The sequence below is a fragment of the Nyctibius grandis genome, chromosome 12, assembly GCF_013368605.1.
Source record: "Nyctibius grandis isolate bNycGra1 chromosome 12, bNycGra1.pri, whole genome shotgun sequence".
In the NCBI taxonomy this organism is placed as follows: Eukaryota; Metazoa; Chordata; class Aves; order Nyctibiiformes; family Nyctibiidae; genus Nyctibius; species Nyctibius grandis.
Genome location: NC_090669.1, coordinates 15,340,578 through 15,362,171, shown reverse-complemented (window position 1 = coordinate 15,362,171; position 21,594 = coordinate 15,340,578). Strand labels below are relative to the sequence as shown.

At 35.7% G+C, this 21,594-nt stretch overlaps 1 protein-coding gene across 2 annotated transcripts in view; it reads right to left on the bottom strand.

Moving 5' to 3' along the window:
• Positions 1-1,029: 1,029 nt before the first annotated feature.
• CDH8 (cadherin 8) overlaps positions 1,030-21,594 on the bottom strand; it is a 132,084-nt gene continuing 111,519 nt past the window's right edge. For both annotated transcript variants that reach the window (XM_068411658.1, XM_068411659.1), the window contains 2 exons: positions 2,673-2,924; positions 1,030-1,523 (listed from right to left, as the gene is read on the bottom strand). In XM_068411658.1, the coding sequence (XP_068267759.1) occupies positions 1,030-1,523; positions 2,673-2,924 (746 nt within the window). The remainder of the gene's footprint in view (positions 1,524-2,672; positions 2,925-21,594) is intronic.

Here is a 21,594-nt window from a genome sequence, read left to right as displayed (position 1 = left end):
TACTGCAAATGGATAGGTTACTGCTTTAACCTGCAACAATTTGTCGTTTTACTTTCAAAATGTACATGTATTAAACATTCATTATATATAGAAAAAAAATCTAATGGATATAATTTAGCTTTCTTCATAGTCTTACTCTATAGATTATCAGTCTTAATAAATAAAAGCAGTAATGGACATCAATAAAATATTTATTTCAAAGATTAAACAAATAAATTCGATCTTTAGCAATAAAATCAGCAATTCTTTCATCTGTGTAAGTCCATCCCCTTTCACAGTTTTTTCTTTCCTTTCAGAAGATGAAGCACAGGACTGATCCTTCTTCTAGAAAAAGATCCTTTTGTAAAGCAAGGTTTTGTAGCCCTGCCTCTGAATATCTGCACATTAGTAGGATTTATTACCCATCACTGGAATGGATTAAGAACATGTGAATATTTTAAGGCTTGACACAATATTTAAAGATGATATTCAGTCTGTGGTTACGTGGCCAACAATTACTGTATGTACAATGGTCACTGCACAGTAGAAGCCAGTAGGAATTTACAATGCTATTTCTATTCAGCATTGCTAAGAAGACCAAGATATTGCTTTTAACATTTCTGTGGCGGGATCTTTGTTGGCAATGCAGAAACAAACCATTAGCTTTACACATACTGGCAGGAGCTACTGTTCAACAGCAAAATCCCTGCAAGTCCATTTGCTAAGAAAGCACCAATTTCTTTTTGTTCTTTTCAATTCACTGAAGATAATCAAAGATCCAAATCTCCATCTTCAGAGTGGTCAAGTGAATATCAAATATCCAAAGACTTCTAGACACTCCACATACTTTACTTCACACTCCACAAGACTTAACCTCCTAACATATACTTTTTTTTTTTTGGTTCAACATTACAATGTAGTTGATTTTATAGATGACTGGCGCTAAACTTGCCTCTAAAACAAAAAGCCACATTAGTTTTAACTAACAGCAGTGGCCCTAGAATATTACATGATCATTAAGTGAACAGTGAAAAAGTTTGTAATCCACTGTCAAGTTTCTTTGTCACTTTCTCCAACTGAGTAAAGTTCTCCAAGTCTTTTAAAGCGAGGACCCCACTCACTGAGGTAGTCAAAATTCTGATCTGAGTCTGATGTAGAGGACTCCAATGAGCTAAGGGAACCAGCTGCTGACCCTCTTCCTTCATAGCCATAAATCTGGATAGAGTCATACGGTGGAGCTGTGGGATCATTATCAGCTTCATGAAGCCTTACATTAATAAATTCATCAACATCAACACCATTAGGAACAGGTGCAAGACCCTGCCTGGGCATAAATTGGAGATCAGGCTTAATATCCTTACGAGGCAAAAATCCATTAATTCCATCTGGATTTTGCAAAGTTGCAATATCAAAAGCTTCTGTATCTTCTTCTCCACCTCCTTCATCATCGTAGCGAATAATATTTTCCCTCACATCTTCATCATCTTTGATGATTAGAGGCTCATTCTTATGTCGTCTTAGTGTTACAAACAGCACCACAATGACTGTAAAGAAAACATCACAGGCTGATTAGGTAAAAAATTTCCAATCAAAGCACTACATGTTAAGTGCAGTTGTGGAAGGTGAAAGTGTAATAGGTTGCTTTTTGTGAAAATAAGAGCAATAAGGGTAGTGAAAAGCTGAAAGACCTATAACTTCCACCCCATTCAAGCAATGAAAATGTGATCAGAAGCCTTGGTTAGTCCTCTAGTTCTCTATTACCAGCTGATATTTACATCTGAAGCTCAATTTTATATAAGCAATAAGATTTTGCATACTTCCATTTTTGAACTTGGAATTTAGACACCAACTTTTCCTTTTGGAAAAGTTACAAACCTAGGTGAAGTCAAGGTATCACCATTCACTGAACATTAGTCTATAATGATCTACATTATGGATGGAGTTTTCCAAAATTAGAGGGTTTTTTTCTGAAAACATAGCCCTGATGACAGAATGAAATTGGTGTCTTTTTTTTTTTATGCGTCACAAACGACTTACATTGTATAATAGAAAAGAAAATGAGGCAGTAAGGGAGAAAGAAAGAGCTTAGATACATCAGTTTCACAATCATGGACAGATGCATAAAAAGCTCTAAATTGGTTATACTTGTTTGTACGGCTTAATGCTGAAATCTCTGTTACTGATGTAAATCTCAGTTACGAAGTGAAGCTGCAAAGCGCAGAAATAGGCCTCTTCCTTCACTGTTCTCTCCCTCACTTGATGTTGGATACGAATTTTGTATGTTTTATTAAAATATACAGTGCTTCTTATCTTGTAAAACTCTATAATGTCTCTTATGTCATTACAATCCAGAATAAACTCATACGAGTCTTAGAAGATACAACAAATCCATTTTCCATCATGTGCAGTATATACTGTGTTCACCTTGCTACTTAACATACCTGATTTGATTTTCCGTTTCGTATTCCATACCCGTTTATTGTGTAATGTGGGCAAGACTACTTCAGATTGGGACTTTGCTTTATATGCCTTTATTCAGTTCTTAGTATAGCAGGGATGCAGTCCTGACAGGTCTCTCAGTACTGCTACACATTACATTGTATTAGATTGTATGTCCTTCTATGTGACTTCTTTGCTTACTTACAGCCACGCAGGAATCAGAAAAAACACCAGGTGGTGAAATGAATACATACCCAGCAGCAAAATGATGCATGCTAATATTGCAATTAGGGCTCCCATACTGAGTCCAATGGGAAGTACGTATGCTTCAACGTTACAGGACTGGACAATACCATCACTGCTGCAACCACAGACTCGAATAGTGAGAGTGCTAGTGCTGCTCATGGGAGGGGTCCCACTATCGCTTATTATGATTGGCAGTAGATATACTTCTTGCTTCTGCCGGCTGAATCCACTATGCTTTGCCAATATGCTGAGCGTATTATCTGGAAAAGGGAAAATTTGCATTGCTTCACCACACAGAGTAACTGCTAAAACCACAGCTTTTTCTTAATGCATTCAGAAAACCTCTGTACAAACACATATGCACTTTATTATACTCATTACACTGGCAGCATGTGACACAGAAATCCTTCCCCTTTCCGTCTGGCTGCCCATGCCCCAAATGAATGAGTGCTACATACGCATCTTCTTGTGTCACGTGGTATGATCATAATGGCAACCCCTCACTTTCTTCTCTGCATACATCCCTATAGATGTCTTCCCATCATGACTCATCACTGTTTTTCAAGTCACACAGTCATAAAAATTCAACCAGTGCAACAAAGAGAGAAACGAAATGTTAAAGTAACCCAAACTTATTAAAGCACATTCATCAGTTAAAACAAATGTTCCATATATATATGGGTAGTACAAAAGCAAAGATGGGGAGATGCAGGATTTGCACAAACACAGTCGCAACTTCTTTCCTCTTCAGAACAGTTTAACACCGTTTCAGTAAGGTGCCAAGTTGAACTTCTTACAGGATGCCAACAGAGGCCTGTTTAGCCACCTAAGTTTAGTCTTAAACACAACAACGAATACGGCTGTGCCAGTATTAGGACTTGGTCCATTTACTGGCAAATACAGACATTTGCCTTTCCTATGGATATAAAGCTGAACATTTAACTTATGAATTATACATGCTTTTTTGGTCCCCTTTCACTTACACTGTTAAATCCCTCATAGTCACTCAGTTCACCATCAAAATGATTACATTGTAACTCTTTGAATAGCTACATATAATGTGGTACGTGTGATACTTTAAATATTCTTCATTGCAATTGATCATTGTAATCAATTAAGAAATTAGTTCATTTTACTTAGGGTAATCATAAAGATTCTATTGTGTATAGTTGTAAGAATTATAGATTCTAGCCATTTAACAACATACTATCAAATATCAATGATCTTGTGTGCGCCAGAATGCTCAGGTATAAACCATGATTAGTGAGCATGTCAAATATGCAAACCGCATTGATTTATTTACAAATATTCACTTTAGCTTTTAACTGCTTTATTCTGTGGAATAATAAAAAAAAAAGTTCAGTATTATGAGTTACGTACTAAGAGTGCATGTTGACTTGTACTAGTTTGTTTTTTGTGTTCTTTCATCAAAAATAACACCACAAACTAATAAAAAGATTCCAACAGGCACACAGAATAGGAATGCGTGTGTGTGTTACTGAGGAATCCAAGGACAATTTAAAAATAAGGCTGCACATCATATTTGTGAATGAGATTGTAGCTCCTTTCATTAACCTCCCTTCCCCGGTGCTACCAAAGTTAATTTTCCTGAAGTATCATGAACAAAAGTAAGCCTCCTGATATTTTATGCTATAAAATGGGCACATGCAATCACTACATGCCATTCCATGGAAGGCAAGAAATTACTGAGAGTTGTGTGGCAGGCATAAGGAAGAGAAGACTTGAAAGACAGGCAGAGTTCATATGACAGATACAACCTGATTCTTGAGTTTAAACCAAAAAAAGGTACTTGAAGTGCATGACAACATGTGTATGCATATACTTATAGTGACTGTAAGAAAGCTTTGTATCTATTTTGATCTTGGTACTGGTCAGGTACTCACCGGAAAACATGAAATAGTTCAGAAATGTTTAATTTGTACTAACTGTGATCACCAGGAACATTTTTGACAGCCCATAGTATTTGTGCAGCATGTATCACTGCCCCAGCATAAAAGACATACATATGCTTGAAACAGCTAGCAGTCTACGAAGTACAAAAAACAGAGGAAGATGCAGAAAAGAAAGAGGGGAAAACATATCTGAGGCCAGTACTGTAAAGACATTTTTCACATCAAAAAAAAAAAAATTAAAATGCAATATTTTATTCTTGAAGTCCTTCTTAGTAAGGAGGCACATTAATAAGGAATAAAGGTAGTTAGAGAATATAATGATTACAGAATGAAACATTACTAAACTAACATGTGCATGATCAAGATATCAATTAGTAGATAACTCCTATAGTTAATTCACTACTGCCATAAAACAAAAGATGAAGAAATATTATTTTATATTTAAGCATATGGGGTAATTGTCTCATACAAGAGAACAAAGGCGGCTTGTTTTCCCATTCAGTGACTAAGAAATTGAACTTCAAGTAGTCTCCTTCTGAAGTTCAGGGTCTTTGATTTTGCAGTCTCACTATATTCCTTCCATAGTGGAATCACCTACTGATCACACTTATGCGGTCTAGAGAGGTTCTTGCTATAATTTATATTGCAGGTTATGTAATAATTTCAGCATTTTCCATAGCATTTAGAGTACATAACGCATGAAGATCAGCCTAAAAATCAACTACTTTATAAAGCAGCATAAGTATGGTCACTTCATAATACCTTTGCAGAACAAAAAGGATTCTTAATGATTTCTCTTTCCAGGAATCCTGAGTTTTTATCTATTCAAGTTAGAAACAGTCACATCAAAACTGATGGCACCCTGGAGCTAAATAAATAGTCTAGTTCTTCCTTGTGCCCTTTTTAAAATTAAAGGAAGCATATGTGTGTACTGAAGATAAATTTCAGGTATAAGCTCTTAAGAATTCTGACAACTCAAATAGGACCAAAGTCCTTGACGATACCCAGTGTTATATGTACCACTATGATGCGCTGGAAAAGTCAAGTATGCTTTAAGTCAACAATTTTTGCCAAGAAAGGTTGGACCAGATGATCCTTGAGGTCCCTTCCAGCCTGGTATTCTATGACTCTACGATTCTAATTAGCACACATTTAAAATTAAGCAAAAACTGCACTCCTCCTTCTTGGTTGAACGTGTCAGAGATTTAAACACACTCATGTGCAAGTTAAACCCCTTCCAGTGTCATACTTGCTCTCTAGCTGAACTGCAAGGAACAAAGGGAAATGTTATGTTAGTTAAATAATATTGTAGCTAAGTTTTCCTGAATAACAGTGTATATAGCTTTATCAAAGGAAAAGTGACTACCACACCTATTTTAATGTATAAAAGGTACATTGTTTACCTGATAGCATTCATTTTCTCCTCCGCAATGCCCCCCCCGCCCCTTCCCCATTTTCAAACACCAAAAAATAACTTTATCTGTCCATTGGGCTTTCTCCTGCAAAATTAAAAATATCTCAGTGTAAGTTGCATCCTTAATCCTTTTGCTTTAACCTTTCAAACGAGAAAAAGCTATGTGCGGCTCAATTTCCAGCTCTTTCTGTCTTTGAGACAAATCCCACTCAGAAGTGTCACATCTGTAGTCATTTATTCAGAACTCCAGAGACTTTCACAGTTATATTACACAGTGACTTCTTGTGCTCTAAAAATCTGTACTGACACAGCCTGTTCCTTCCTATAAGCCTGGTACAGTCCTTCTCTGTCCAAGCTGGAGGAAAGGATTGTTACGCTGAGCCCTAGCATCCCTGCCCATTACAGATATGCAAAAGAGGTAAGGCACCTGCTCTAGGAAGAAATGAAAAAAAGAAGCTGCTCATGTTGGTGACAGCTTCAGATCCCTTCCGTCTTTCTGACACACTCACTGCTACTCTGCCTGAAGCCAGAATCAGAGTAAAACAAAGTGAAAAACGAAGAGTAGTACAAATAGACAAATAGAAGAGGGCAGAAAAAATGAGAGGAAGGAGAAGGGATGGAGAAAATAAAATGCCCATTTCTGCCAATCAGTGAAGCTATGGTATGTAGAAGAAACTACCTGCTACCAGTAATGGTTATCAATTCAAGTTCAAAAGACATGAGATAAAGTAAAACATAAGCAAGATATTTGGGACATTAGCTGAACTATTTAAGTGTAAAAGAAGTTGTAATGGTTGAATAGTTAGTACTATGTAAGAACAGATGCAGGACAAGGAGAGATGAGAATAAACTCCCTTTTTTACAGAGGTTTTTTTTGTTTTGTTTTGTTAAAAACTGCTGTTAGACAAAAGTTGAATTTGTTGTGCCTGGAAAGAAATCGGTAGTCAGAAGTAGTCACTAGGAAAATCAAAATTAAATGACCGAATTGTCTTGCCAGTGGATGGCAAGTTCTCAATTTTGCCTTGGGAATTTTGTTTAGCAACAAATTCCTTCCCCTTCTTTGCTATGTCCTAAAATTAATATACCTTGGTGTTGTTGGAGATGTGACTCTTGAGTGAAGCACAATGACTCTCTATGTGACATTTTAGTTGATTCCTAGAACTTGAAAATAAATCCTAGCAGCTGATTAGCAATAAACTCAATTTATCTGATTTGCTTTCTCCACTCTGTGGACATTCCCCTTACCCATAGCTAACAAAACAGCGGGAATCTCCTCCAGGAACAACCTCCAGCACTGCTGCATGAATTAACTTGGCAGCAGGTGCTCAGCAGGAGAGGGGACAATCACTTTCGACTCATCTTTCCAATTAACCCGCTGCTCCTTCATTATAGCACCGTTCAGGTTATTTATTTATTCATGTTACTTTTAGCAAAACAAGGAAAATTACATGCAGAAAAAAAGAACCCCTCTCTGTTAATAAAGCTCTGAGGTAACCTGCCACAGGCAAAGAGAGACACTATGTCTTTACCTCCAGTCAGTGAGGTATATTCAGGATGTCCTTTGACATTCTCAATCAAAATGAGCCTCCCTGTATTCTGTACCCTTCTGTGTGGGGAAGGGATTGAGGAAGTTCATTGAAATGCCAGAGTCCTATAAAATGCCATTTCACTGATGATGTACCAACTACACGGGATGGCCTAGGAGATATATTCTGTCCTGCAGGCTTAAGGAGTAGTGTAAGATAAGTGACATTAATAATGGTTTTAACTCATCAAAAAATTTTTGCATCAGTCTAAGGTCAGAGCAACACAGCTCCAGGAATACATAACTACAATTTAGATCTGGAGCTCATTTTTACCTTTTTTATACACATAAAAACAAATCATTTAGATCACCAGATGACTCTCAGATTATGAAGTTTACAAGAAGATTTGTGAAACAACTGTGAAAGAGACTGTTATGGGAATATCCTCACAGCTGGAACAAGGAATGACAATGCAGAAGGCCTTCACAAGATGTCCAGTGTGACTTCTAGGCAAAAGTAGTTTGAACAACCACAACCGAGGACATGCTTACCACTAAGCCAAGTGCTTCCTGCAGATTCCCAACTGTTCTCAAGACCCCCTGATTTCTTTTGAGGCTCTTGGATGAAAGATTTTGAGAAAAAGAATATGTAATATTTTTAATACAAAGCTACTTTTTTATTTCCTGGACATGAGCGACTTTAATGGCATTGACATCAATCGGGATGTGAAATTAGCAGGCAGGAGTCAACTTCTTCATCTTCCACTTTGTACAAGAATACATGTTGCAATTTTAAGTCAGACAATAAAATGACAGAACAAAAGTAAAAAACAGAAGCAGTCAGTTTACATCCAAGTGGCATTTTCTCTGCACACATTATTGCAATTCTTTAATTCCCTCACAGTATCTTTAATATTTTGAGATCAGTGGACTTCCCTGCTGCGTAACCTTACACCTAAATAGCTCTTTTTCCGTCTTTCTTTTTCTATCCCTTTTATAATGTTCTCAGAAAGATCAAATCATTAATGGTATTAAAGACTTTGTGGTAGAAATTGTTATCTATGCTGGATATGTTACTTATGTGAAGAAAGAATTTTAATTGGAAACTTTACAGCAGGAAACACTCGAATGACAGAAATACATGTTTCTTCATGTTTATTAGAGCTATCGCTTTGTGTACATTTTTTAGTCTAAAACAGATTCTCTGTAATACAGAGTCCTTTGGCACAAGAATATCCTTACTGTGATACACCCTGCTTTTTTTTGACAATGAAAAGAAAAGGACAGCTCCTTCATTTCCTTTCTCAGTTCATAAATGGCAGCTACCCTCACATAAAAACTTGAAATAACTGAGTAATTAAGCTATTATCATAAAGGTTCCAGTGGACACTACCAAAGTACAGGCAGAAAAAACAAAACGCATGACATTCTAAGAAATGTTAGCTATATAATATTCAGCAGTCATCTGCAAACGCACTAGAAAGAACATTCAAGAGAATGCTAAGATAGCTTTTTAGCTCTTTGCATAACTATTAATTCATGTACGCGCCATTTGTAATACTTACTATTCAGTATCAGAGACCTTACAACGTTAAACACAGATTTTCAAAACATCTCTAGTAATACTGGTATTTTTTGTTTTTCTTCCAAATTCAAACTTAATGACAGAAAAATAGTGGAATATAAGGAAGATTCCAATCCCCGTTTTAGAGAACTGGGAACTAACAATGTTGTCCAAAGACACGGAAGTTTCTCAAAAAGTCTCTATATACACTCCATGAGCTATAAGCCATACCTTAATCATTATTCTTTTGCATATGTTCTTAATAGTACATACTTTTCTATGAAAGGATTTACAAATAACATGTATTTAGATTGGTAGTATCACACCGCAGAAGCAAGACCAGAGAATGCAGCCCCAACAATTCACTATTCATAGTCCCACATGTGACAGCTTTCTGTCAATTCAACTGTTTTGAAATCTATCTTTATTCTTGTAAGTACAAGCACTGGGAAAGAGTATTCACGACCTGCTTTCTGATCTAGCACAAAAACCAGAAGAGGTAACCCAGAGTAGACCCTCATCAATGTTCACCTTGTAAAAGAACACTATTCATAGACAGGCCTGGAGCTGGAAAACCGATTTATATGTTTCAGACTACGCTTAAGTATGAGTTAGAAGCATCAGTTTCTTGCTTCCAAAAGAATGCAATTAAAATGCCTTGAGAGATACACCTCTGCTTATGTAAGACAGGTTTTTTTTTTGTTTCTGCCTTAGGCTGTAACCCTTTTTAAAGGAATACCAGATAAAAAGGGAATAATTTTGAGTTTGCGTGTTATAAAGTTGCCAATCATTAGTAGATGAAAAAACAATCTATTTATTAGGATTAGTATAACAATTTTGCTTCACGATTAAACTTAGTATTTTCAACATGGATGTATTTATGCAAACCAAATACATTTTAATGAGAACTCATATATGTATATATGTTGATATATATACACAACTGTGTCATGGGTAATACTTTGCACATGTACTAGAAGATCCTCCTTGACGACTGTCTCAAACAAAATGCTGTTGAACAGCAGTTTACAAGGAAGATGACCCTTTGCATAATCTGTATGATAAAGGCATAAGTGTTCTATTCAAGTAGAAGGCTTATAAAATAATCTGAAAATAAAAAGATGCCATTTTTATAGTATATTTTGTCTGATTTATGATAGCCAAACCATATGGGCACTGAAGCATTTACAGGTATTTCAAACTGACCTGCTTTTCATGAATGTCAAAAATTTGTGATGTCTTCAAAAAAGATTGATGACTGCTATCAAATTTGATAGCAGACATCAGGTTCAAAAGAAAAAAGTTTTTCTGCTATAAAAATTCAGCTGACTGATCAGACTGTCTCTCCTGCACCACAGTAAGTCACATCATACGACATATAATGGCAATTCACAAAACACTCTTATGACACATTAGCAAACACCAGAATTAATTTTTAGTTTTCTAGAGACCTGGACTTTCTGGAATCCCTTAAAACACCAATAACAACACAGGAAAAAAAGTATTTTGTGGAAGGAAATATACTGATGAGAAGAAGAATTGGAAAATGTCACATATTTTGTATCTTTGATTATTTTTTTTCTTTACCAATTGGTCTAAATAATAATAGCTTATGCCAGAATTGAAATGCTGAATCAACTAATGAATTAAAAAAACCTAAACATATTTCCAGGTTATATATTCCTTTGCAGAAATAAAAAGTGCTGCTGAGAATTTTGAATCATGAGCAAAGTAATACTTAATCATGTATAAGAATACATCACTCTCATATATTAAAATTTATTGAAAAGAGGAAAAATCATGTTAATACTACTGTGATGCAGAACTTGTAGTAAATAAATTCTTGACAGAATTAAAAAAACCAGACAAATTAACAGTAAAGTGATGGAATAAGCATTTCCTCCTACCTTTTTCCTTTGAAAAATGTGAACTTTAGATAATAGTCTGTATAATTTCTAGTTCTATTGCTTTGGAAAAGTTTGAACTTTAGATAATTGTCTCTTAAGTATTCTAAAACTTTCCTTTGACCTTTAGTCCAGCAGAGTTATAATCAAACATATCTATATGGTCACTTGCAGTCTAGCAGAAACTCTTATATTTTGTACCTTGGTTTTTTAACCCATTTAAGGAAGGATAGAAAATCCCTGCTGAAGAAATAATGATGTAGAAGCATGCATTGAATCTGAAACAAGAATAGTTTTATTGTTAACGGGGCAGGGAAATAATTAGGACATAGTACTTCTCTCTCTTTTTAATTTACAGATACTTACAGCAAGTCAAATCAGGAAACTTTGGGCTCTGGGTCTGTGTAAGCTACACAGTAACCACAGTTGTCTGTACTGTACCCAACATACCCGATTTTAATCTCACCCGCTCTGATGTTACGCCCATTTATCTCTTCTGAATCCCCTTGGTGCCAGTAATGATTGACACTCCCTTAATCTGAAGCAAATTTAGGCCAGTGAAGATGTAAGATATGCTAAAACATCACTGGCTTTTGCCTCTCATTCTTCTCTTCTGTATTCAACAAGCCAGCCACAAACTTGTTTACTAATAATCACATTGCTTTGACATGCTTTACTTTATTCGGATCACATCACTACATGGCATGTGCATTGAATGTTTTATCTGTAAAGTGTAAGAATTAATGCAGGTTGCCAAGCTCTAGTTTAGAAAGAGAGATGAAATGGCTGTCAAATGTGCTTAGCATTAAAAATACATTATTAACACAGCAATTTGCATAGACTGATGAATCATTTTTGAAATCTACATATTCTAGTTAATTCTATTATCTTGTTTTTTTTAACCAAAAAGTTTCAGGAAGTAATACTGTGTTTTATAATGCTTTGATAAAATAATGGCTATATTTTGCATCTGAACCAAGAACTTTCCGTTACTGTGTTACCAGATTCCAACAAAATGCTTCAAAGATAAATAAAAGAGCCAAAATATCCCAAGGCTTTGCCATCTGTATTTCTCTTCAGGGATAATGGATTCTTATTCTTATTCTTTCTGTGAATGCGTACTTACAAGGAGGTGAAACTAATGAAAGATCGGTATCTAAGACCCTTAGGTCACTGTGAGATTTACAGTTTTACACATTACATTGATTTGGGGTTCTCTTACGTGTAGAGCTAAATCTCAAGCAGATTCAATGAAATTTATAGTACTTTTGGTAGGTGATGGAAGAGTTCCAAGAATTCCATCCTATGTTCTTCACCTTCCTCACTTCACACACATCCTTCAATTCTTACTTCAGTGACTTACTTCCAGGGTCTGAAAAAGTTCAGAGTCTTCACAAATATGAAGACAATCACAGACGTCTGAAGTGAATCTTTCCTCCTAGAATGTAAACTATGAATAATGTAGTAAGAGATATAAAACTTAAGCAGGAACATTTTGTTTCTTAAATGTGATGTGTTCTTGGCATTTAAGTGAGTCTCACAGTAAGCAACTTAATATCTACTTCTCCATGCCATGCTGATTGTCTTTTCTGTTCCAATACTGTATGGAACATACACATGCACATGGTAAGAATTTAAAACAATTTACCAGTAGATATATAACAGTCCTTTAAAACTGAATCTGGAATCAGATATATCAACTATATTGAAGTTTTGTTACAACAGTTAGAGAGACAAATTCAAGCCATACCAGTGTATTTCTATTATGCTATTATTTTTTTTTTATAATGTTCACTTTGAAATAACGGCAGAAAGCAACCACTGGACTATAAAAAAAAACAACAAGCATTTATTGGAATGCCACCTATTTGTGCGGGTGTAATAAAGGTCTTGTCAGCACTTCCATTACAAAATGCCAGTTTTCAGCGGTTTATAACTCTGACATAACAACTTACTATGAGAAGAAATTTAGAATGTGTACTCTCTGCCAAAGAGCATTGAAAGTTAAATACGACTTATGTTGTCTGAGGCATTTTAAGTCAGAAAATAAATCTAAAATTTTTGACTTAACATTTTTTTTTTAAATGGTGCCACTTAAGGAAAAAACGTGGCTTTGATTTTAAAAAGTGCCAGATCCTGCAGTTCTTATATACGCAGAACTCCCTTTAACTTTACTGAGACAAATTTCTGTGAGAGAACTGAAAAGAGTGCCATTATGCATTTTTGTAAATGTCATCATGAGTTGTATTAGCTTTTTGCAATTTGAAAGACTGAAATGCTATGGTATAAGATTGCCCCTGGGCACACAGGCAGCATGATAATGACTTTTTGAAGACATTCTCATATGCAGATTACATGTAACAATAACAATTTGTTATCATCGGGTCATTAATGGAAGTAATTTATACCTCTGCCTTACACCCAAAGTATACACGTCTTATTATATGCACACATATCAATGAGGACATCTCCTACGGTGAAGACTAATGGTCATCTGAAATGCAGGGAAGAGCAAAATGCATCCAGAGAAGGAATTTCAGTAAGTGAAAAAAACCCAAACAATTACCTGTCTATAGAGTGGAACAGATTGTATAATGTTTTCAAAAGAAATGTTCCAGATACTCTTGGGAACATTTCTGCACACCATGTAAACATCACACAGAGAAAACTTGGCATAGCCAGAAGTTCCAAACTAACATACACAGTCAGATTACTGAGAATTAAAGCAGGTCTACAGGAACACACATGCATATACATTTAAATTTCAAGTCTGGGACATACTGCAAGACCCTAACTTTGCTATATATGTTGCGCAACACATCATATAACTTGGAAAGAAGAAGGGGCCAGGGAAAGATGTCAACATTTGAATTCTGCCTCACCACTACAGAGATATTACAAAATCAATTATTATATTGGTAAATATCTGCAAACTATAGCATCAGTTCCTAAGATGTTCTAGAGTTTTCATGGAATCACAGAATGGTTGAGGTTGGAAGGGACCTCTGGAGTTCATCTGGTCTACTCCCCTGCTCAAGCACAGCTAACTAGAGCCCAGGACCATGTCCAGGCAGCTTTTGAATATCTCCAAGGATGGAGATTCTGCAAATAGTAGAACATTTGTTAGTCACAATTGAAATACATATGCAACAAAACAGAAGACATCTTACTCATTCATTTGCTTCGTATCAAGCTGAGAAGTTATAAGGTACAAATATATAATGCATCTCTATGCTAAGAGAACAACTTGCATATCACAGTGAGATTGTTCCCTGTTGTCTTCTAATTAATGTTAAAGAGTCTGACAAAGTACAAATGAAGTGTATAGGCAGAAGCTGCAACAAAAATATGAAGCAGGATCAAGTAAAAGTATTATAAGAGACTAGGCATTTCTACTGGAAAAGGAGAATACATCTTAATATGTCAAGAAAATCTCCATGATCATGAAAGAAAACTTAAACAGTGAAAAAGGAGAGCAGAAAAAACACAACAGATACTTTGAGAAAGATACATGTTTCCTTACTGGGAAAAAGCAAAGAAAAAATATTAAGAAAAACCATTTTAGTCTAGAAAAAGCTAAGTTCTTTATACAAGAACTTAGACAGACTGCATTAGAACTCTGAAGTTTTTAGCGAAAACATCTTTTCGTCTTGCATGTTAGCAGAAGACAAGCACAAAATAAGAGAAAGTTTATTTGTTATAAAAAATATTTTTCTCATTTCAAATTAGAAAATAGTAGCACAAAGACAGAAGTTGTAATGTTGTGGGATAGATAAAGACGTTATAGAAGGAGATGTATGGTGTAGAATCAAGTCTAAACTACCTCTATATTTAGTATTCCAGCTTGTATCAAAGCTTTAGCTACAGCTGTCATTAGACTGGGCTCCACCATTTCCTTCCTTAAGCTGAATAGCTTCTACATGTTTTCTAACTGAGAGTTTCATAAGAATGCAAAGAGACACCGTAATGTAGTCTTGAAAATCTCAGTCTTTGCCAATCCATAGGGAGCTGCTAATAGGTGCCATTAATGTCATATGTGAGTATCAGATGAATGTTTTAAAAGAACGTCTGCAGTGTATGCATGGCACAATGACAGGCACAGTGATTAAATGAGTTGTCCAAAATCACACAGGAAACCTGTAACCAAGCTATGCAAAACTATTCTGAACTCCAGAATAGTTCCTTAACCAAAAAACCATCACTCCTGTAGAGTGCTCTTAGATCACAAGGGCTTAATCTTTATTGGGGTGAACACTGTATAATTTACAGAAGGGTTATATATAATGGATGAAAATGTTATAGAAAGTGACATGACAGAGTTAAGCAAGGTTAGGGAGTGACAAGTTCAAAAAGGCTACATGAAACATTTTAATCTTATTATTTCCCATAACCTAGATTTTAGCTTTAATTTTAGGATAGACTGAATGAAAGTTTCCTAACAAAACACAAACAAACCCAAAAAGTTCTGTGTGCTTTTATGAAAGCAATGTGAAACCGTTATGTCATTTATTACATTCTAAAAATTAAAGAGAAGAAAAAAGTCAGTGTTCATGTTCAAGACAGTCCAAGGTTCGATAGAATACAGCAGAGTACTTTCATCAACATTCAGTGATTATTATTGATGCTCCTTTTAAGGTTTTTGACTGCAATACCTAAGTCCAGTCAAAACTCCACAGATAAGACTTTATTCCTGATTTATCTCTTATTATAGAATCAGATGTATGAAAAAAATTACTATAGTGTGACAGTTACTGCTCAAGAATGTACATAGCCCTTAGCCTACAGCAAAAATGAAGTTACTTACTTGAGCCCACAATTAGTTTAGGCCAAGCTGCGGTGATCTGACTTTGCTATCTTAATAGGGGCAGACAGCTACCACTGCTTTGCTGATTTACTGTAATCTGACTATGCATCCGTCCCTGTTACCTTCAAAGGACCCCACTAGCTCTCCCTCTTCAACACCATCAAGCAGACATCTGGTCCTTTTCTTGAAGTTCTTCTATTTATCTCTCCCTAACAAGCTGGCTTATTATCTCACTTCAAACAGGGGCCGATCTTCACTCCCTCTATAATCAGCACTGATTACCAAGTATGCACATCCTATCATTTTAGGATATGCAAACTCTCTGCCCAGACTAGACAGGTCAACTTATGCATTTCATTTATTTTCTGCATTTGGCTCAGTATGCAAGATCTTTGCATTCAGTAAAATCATGGCCTCTGAATGGATTGCCTTCTAGGCATATTTATTATATAAATGTTAAATACTAATAATTGCATAAATATATCACTAATTACTGGATCCTTGCCAAATAGAATACATCCTAATTAGATAGAATTACATGAAGACCAACAAAGTAACTCATTGTACAACAAGGCCACCCATACAAATTACAAAATCAGAAGTTGATGGGAAAATATCATAAGTGGTACAAAACCCCCCAACAAACAGAATAAAAGCTTTGTCTCCCTTATTCTTTAAAGCTTGACGTGAGAAGCTCTGGTCAAAATGACTAAAAATTGCAGACTTCCTTCAGTTTGTCACCACTATATTTGCTCTTGCCAGAGAAATACAGCCCATTCTTGAACAGTCACCTCCTTAAAAGGAGTAAGGAGGAAATGAAAGGGTATGCAATAAATGTGACCACACCAGACAGGTTTAGGAGAATGTATAGACATAGAGTTCACATAATAATCAATGTAATGGTCACCTCGTAGGAAGAACGACTGTGCTTCCAACAATAATTACTTCCTTCCTGTATACCACTTGTGTAATTGGTTCAAAACAAGATGCAAATTGGAATATGGTCTTTGTCTTTTTAATAGTTTACTAGACAAGCCTTGAGGCTAAGTGTGAAAAATTAATACCTTCTATTTTAATGGAGGAACCATGTGCAAATAGTCTGTATACTTTGTATCTATTATAATGACAAAAGGAGATTTTATTAGTCAAAGGAAAATTTAACAGCTAATATACAATGATTCCTGCTTATATTGTTTTCATTTTTAGCCTGTTTAGATTCTTCCTCTCGAAGAAGAGCGTTGGGGTTTTTAGTCTTTACTACAACTGAAACTTTAAAATGGGACTCCTATCTAGTTTCTCATTAATTAACAAAAGTACAATTAGAGCAACTAATAAATTGTTATTCCCCCTCAACAGCCTGTATTTAGAACATGATAAAACAAAGAAACATTCCATAATGAGAGCAACCAATAAATTTAAAAGGTGAAAAAAAAGGAAGAAAAACGGTCTTGTGCCATAGTTACTGATTAGGTACTTAGAGAGAAAATCCAATATTCAAAACAAAAGAAAACCTAACAACGAGGTGAAAACAGAGAGGGACTTCTTAAGATGCAATATGTCTCTGTCAGGTAATATACTGAGGTGGTGAAGAGGTAGTGACCCTAGCAGAACTTTCATCTCTAGGACATCATTCCTCCTTCTCATTGAATTAAACACATTTACAAGAAATCAAACATAGTCAGTGCATTGTCCATGAACACTTCCACTACAGGACTTGTTTCTTGCAGAAAATCTGGAGGAATTAGATCCACCCATTAAACCAGGAGTGGCACTTTGGCAGATATCTCTTAACATATTTTCAGAAGATAGTGGATTAAAAATCTGGAAACTTATCTCCAAATATTCTATATTCACTTAGTTTTAAATACTACCATGAAATACTTTTACAGTCCTAGAATATAATTATCATGCGTGCTGTTAGCTTTCAAAGACTTATGTTTTTAAAGCACTTAAGGAACCTTTGAAAATTAAAGGGCCATTGGAGCAATGTTTCATTGGAAGACAAATTCCAGAGAGATGGTACTGCGGAATTTACTGTTGTGCTGATAGTACTTAGTTGAGGAGTTTTGTACTCATTAAGAACAACGCCTTTCTGTCTGCTAAGCAGTTCAGTTTTGAGACTCTGATTTAATGTTTATTTTCCCCATTATGTATCTGAAAGTAAGTCACACTGAAGATTCAATTTGTTCTTTTCTCTGTTATTTCTTTCATCCATGTTCCATATTATTACTAAAATAGGTTTATTTTCATGCTAATTTGCTGACCAAATTATTTTCCTCTTCTGTTTTGTTTTCGTAACATTTTATCCCTTACTTAGACATTTAAAGTCATGGCAGTGTTGCTCACTTTTCTTTAGTTTTATTATGAAATTAAAGAAATAAACTGGAAAAAGAGAGATAAGTATGTTATACTATCTGAGCATGACGAAAATCCTACAGCAGGAAAATTCACAGCTGTCCAATCCATCTCCTCATCATGAGTAAGCACTGTTGTACATATGGTGCACCACACTGACCTCAGATCTTTTTCACTCAGATTGCATCTGGTTTTCTTAATTAGTTTGATTTATAAAATGAAACATAATTGATGCCTTGGCAACATTATGTTGCTAGCAGCACAAATAATAAATCAAGAATCAGTGAAGTAAAAGTCTCTTTGGTCATGTATGCACAACGGCATGCTGTACAGTATTATCCTATATTTCACCACTCACATTTCATGCTGTTTCGGGCTGGGTCACGTTTGCATAAATTTCCTGAAATAGCTACGTAATTGTGACTGAGTCATATGATATAAAAAAAGGGTGTGATCTGCAAGGATGTGATGCTGTGGAAATTAGTCTTATTTTCCAATATGCATATACAACTCTTCTGTAGTTGTCTGAAAGTTTGTATTTGTGAGGCTTGGAAAGAAGTTGTCATCACAAAGCTAAACTTAAACAGGACTGAAAGGTTAAACAGCATTTGGAACAGAAGTGCTCCCAGAGAAACACTTTGCCAGCTACAAAACTATAAAAAGTACAGACGTGCTGAGGAACACAGCAGAGCTGAAGAAGAGCCTAAAGATGCCTAAAAGAGGACAATCGGCTTACCAGATGGCCCCCTCCTTGCTGGTTCATTCATCAGGTTGGCCTGTCCAGTTGAATGAAGACTTGATGGATCACATCTGGCTTAGGGCGGAGGAGAGAGGGAATCTGTCTGGAGCCCTGCATCCTGAATACAGGAGAGGAGTGAATAAGGTTTCAGATGGACAGAACAGACAGAATGGTCAAAGCGTGGAGGAACTTGGTAGCTGACTTAGCCTCTGAAGAGCTGATTCTATTTTTCTCACATTCAGTTTCAGCTAGAGCAGCTCTGTGCACCAAGAAGGATTCATCTCCTCTGGTTATCACCTATCGAAGTGGTGAAAAGGACATAACCATTGTAAGAAGGTGTAAATCATCCAGATAGGGCTAAAAAGTATGTTTGCAGAGGAACTGCACTTCGTCTTCACTTGTTCTGTTGTTCTAACTAGAAGGGAGTCCAGAAAGAGCAGTGATCTGCATGCAAGAAGAAAGATGGGAAAGACAGCAGAAGCAGGTGTCAGTGAAGGAAGTGGCACACAAAGGATTGGAGTGGAAAAATGCTGGTTTCCCATCTACATTAATCTTCAGAAAATAACATCACAACCTTCTATGCCAGGGAAGCTGTTTCAAATTGCACTCAATTGATATTCAACATCAAGGAAAAACAGAACATCAGGGAATAACAGAACACAGTCAATAGTGATGATAGTAAAGAAGAGGGAAAGGAAGCAGAAAGCTATCAGGTATGAAAGATATATACTGAGAATATTTTCATTGACATTCTCAGACTAGATGGGACTAACACTATTGTACACCATGGAGAAGTGTAAACCTCTAGGACCACAAAATGGTACAGTAGAAAGGAGTTGAATATATTACTTCAACTGCATTGTGAAATCATATAATGGAAATGGAAATGCATTCAGTACCTGGCAAGACAGAATTTCTGAGCATTACTGGAATGTATTGGGGTCCCTTGGTAATATTATAATTAACTTGCAATTCTACCAGTCTTCTAGAATTTGAGAATAGTCTAAAGATCTATAGTACTAATTTCCACCTCACGTTGCATATCACTTTATCAGTAGTGGAAAGGGCTCATCTTTTTGAGTCTTTAGACACAGTCTATTACTTCACAGGATGACATTACATCTTAGAATTGTCAGATATGTAAATAAGAAAATTGATTACTTTTCCTACAAAGAATGATCTAACATAGTTTCTGATCCAAAGCAGTTTCAATCAGGTCAATTGTCTAAGGGCTAAGGATGACGGAACCTCAGTATAACAAATAAGGAACTGCATTTCCTTTGTTATACAAATAGATTATTTCAGGGACTCGACATTTACCACCTAATGCACAACCACTCGCTCCAGGAAAATTATTTGCACTGGCTGAATACCATTTTTTGCATATTAATCAAGTGGAAGCTAGAATCTGTCCTTTCTTTTTTTCAGGCCATGATATCCCTGCCTGCCTGCTCCAATATGAGGGAGGTAAGGTAGCATAGTGTTCTCTTATCACCACACAGCCGGATCATAATTCTTACGTGCTTTCCAGTACAGAGACCAAAGCACACTTGAGATGTCATTCTTAGAAAGGGACTCGGACCCAGCAGTGTAGTATAACTTGTAGATCATAAGTTGAATGTGGTAGTTCAGGCCTGTAAATCACATTTTGTTTTGAACTGAGAAAGGTAAGTATGCATCCGAAATATAAGTAAGAGTTTTCTGAAATACAATTTAATGTCAGAATAGTGTAAATCCACAAAACTAAAATGTTTCATGGAGCTTAGCTACCTTAACTGTCACATGATTTGATAAAACTTACGCCTTTCTACTCAGCAAAGTATCAACATCTTCTTTAGGCTTTCTTGTTTTAACTTCTATAATTTATAATTCATAACATAAGCAAAAAAGAACTTATTGAACAAAATTTTTCAACCACACTAAAAAGGAAATCTTCTAATAATTTTATATTAACACTTTCATTATTAACTACATAATTCATAAAAAAACCGAATAATCTGAGGTTGTTCTGGTATTCTTAGTTTATAAAAATGTTGAACTTTGCTTTTTAAACAGCTCCAGTTTTAATGCCATGCTGAGAAAAAGATTGATAGTATGATATTTATACACTATGAACACTCCTGGTGAAACATGACATGTGCCTGTGGATGGCAGATTCTGGCACAGAAGTGCCACATTATAGGTTACTTTGTGTTAGCTGTTTTTTAATACATTGGAATAATTTATTTTTAACTCTACTATTTTTACACTGAATGCGCCTTGCTATGCAAATATTCCTTGTGATTTCTAGTGACAAAACTATGCCTATTAAGAGAGATGCTGATCAATGCTGTCTCCTAGTTTATGTAGCATGTTCTTCTACAATTTTAGATGTGGTCTTCTAGATGTTATTCCATACCACTAATATTGATAGACATGGTAGAAAAATATTTACTTATAAGATGCAAGACACATCTTTGATCACATCACTTAATTTTACTTTTCAAGAAACCCACTAACAAGGATGTGATTTGGTATGTTTTAGAGTTGTACTTTGAAAGTCTAATTATTGGTATATAAAAGAAATGAGGATGAAAACTAAACACATTAGAAATACATAAGCTTGTGCTTTCCCCGGAGAATTGCCATTGTGAAACACCTTCTGGCTTAGATGGCAGCTGGGCCACAAAGTTTCCCAAAGCTCTTGCAAAATTGCATGAAACTGCAAAAATG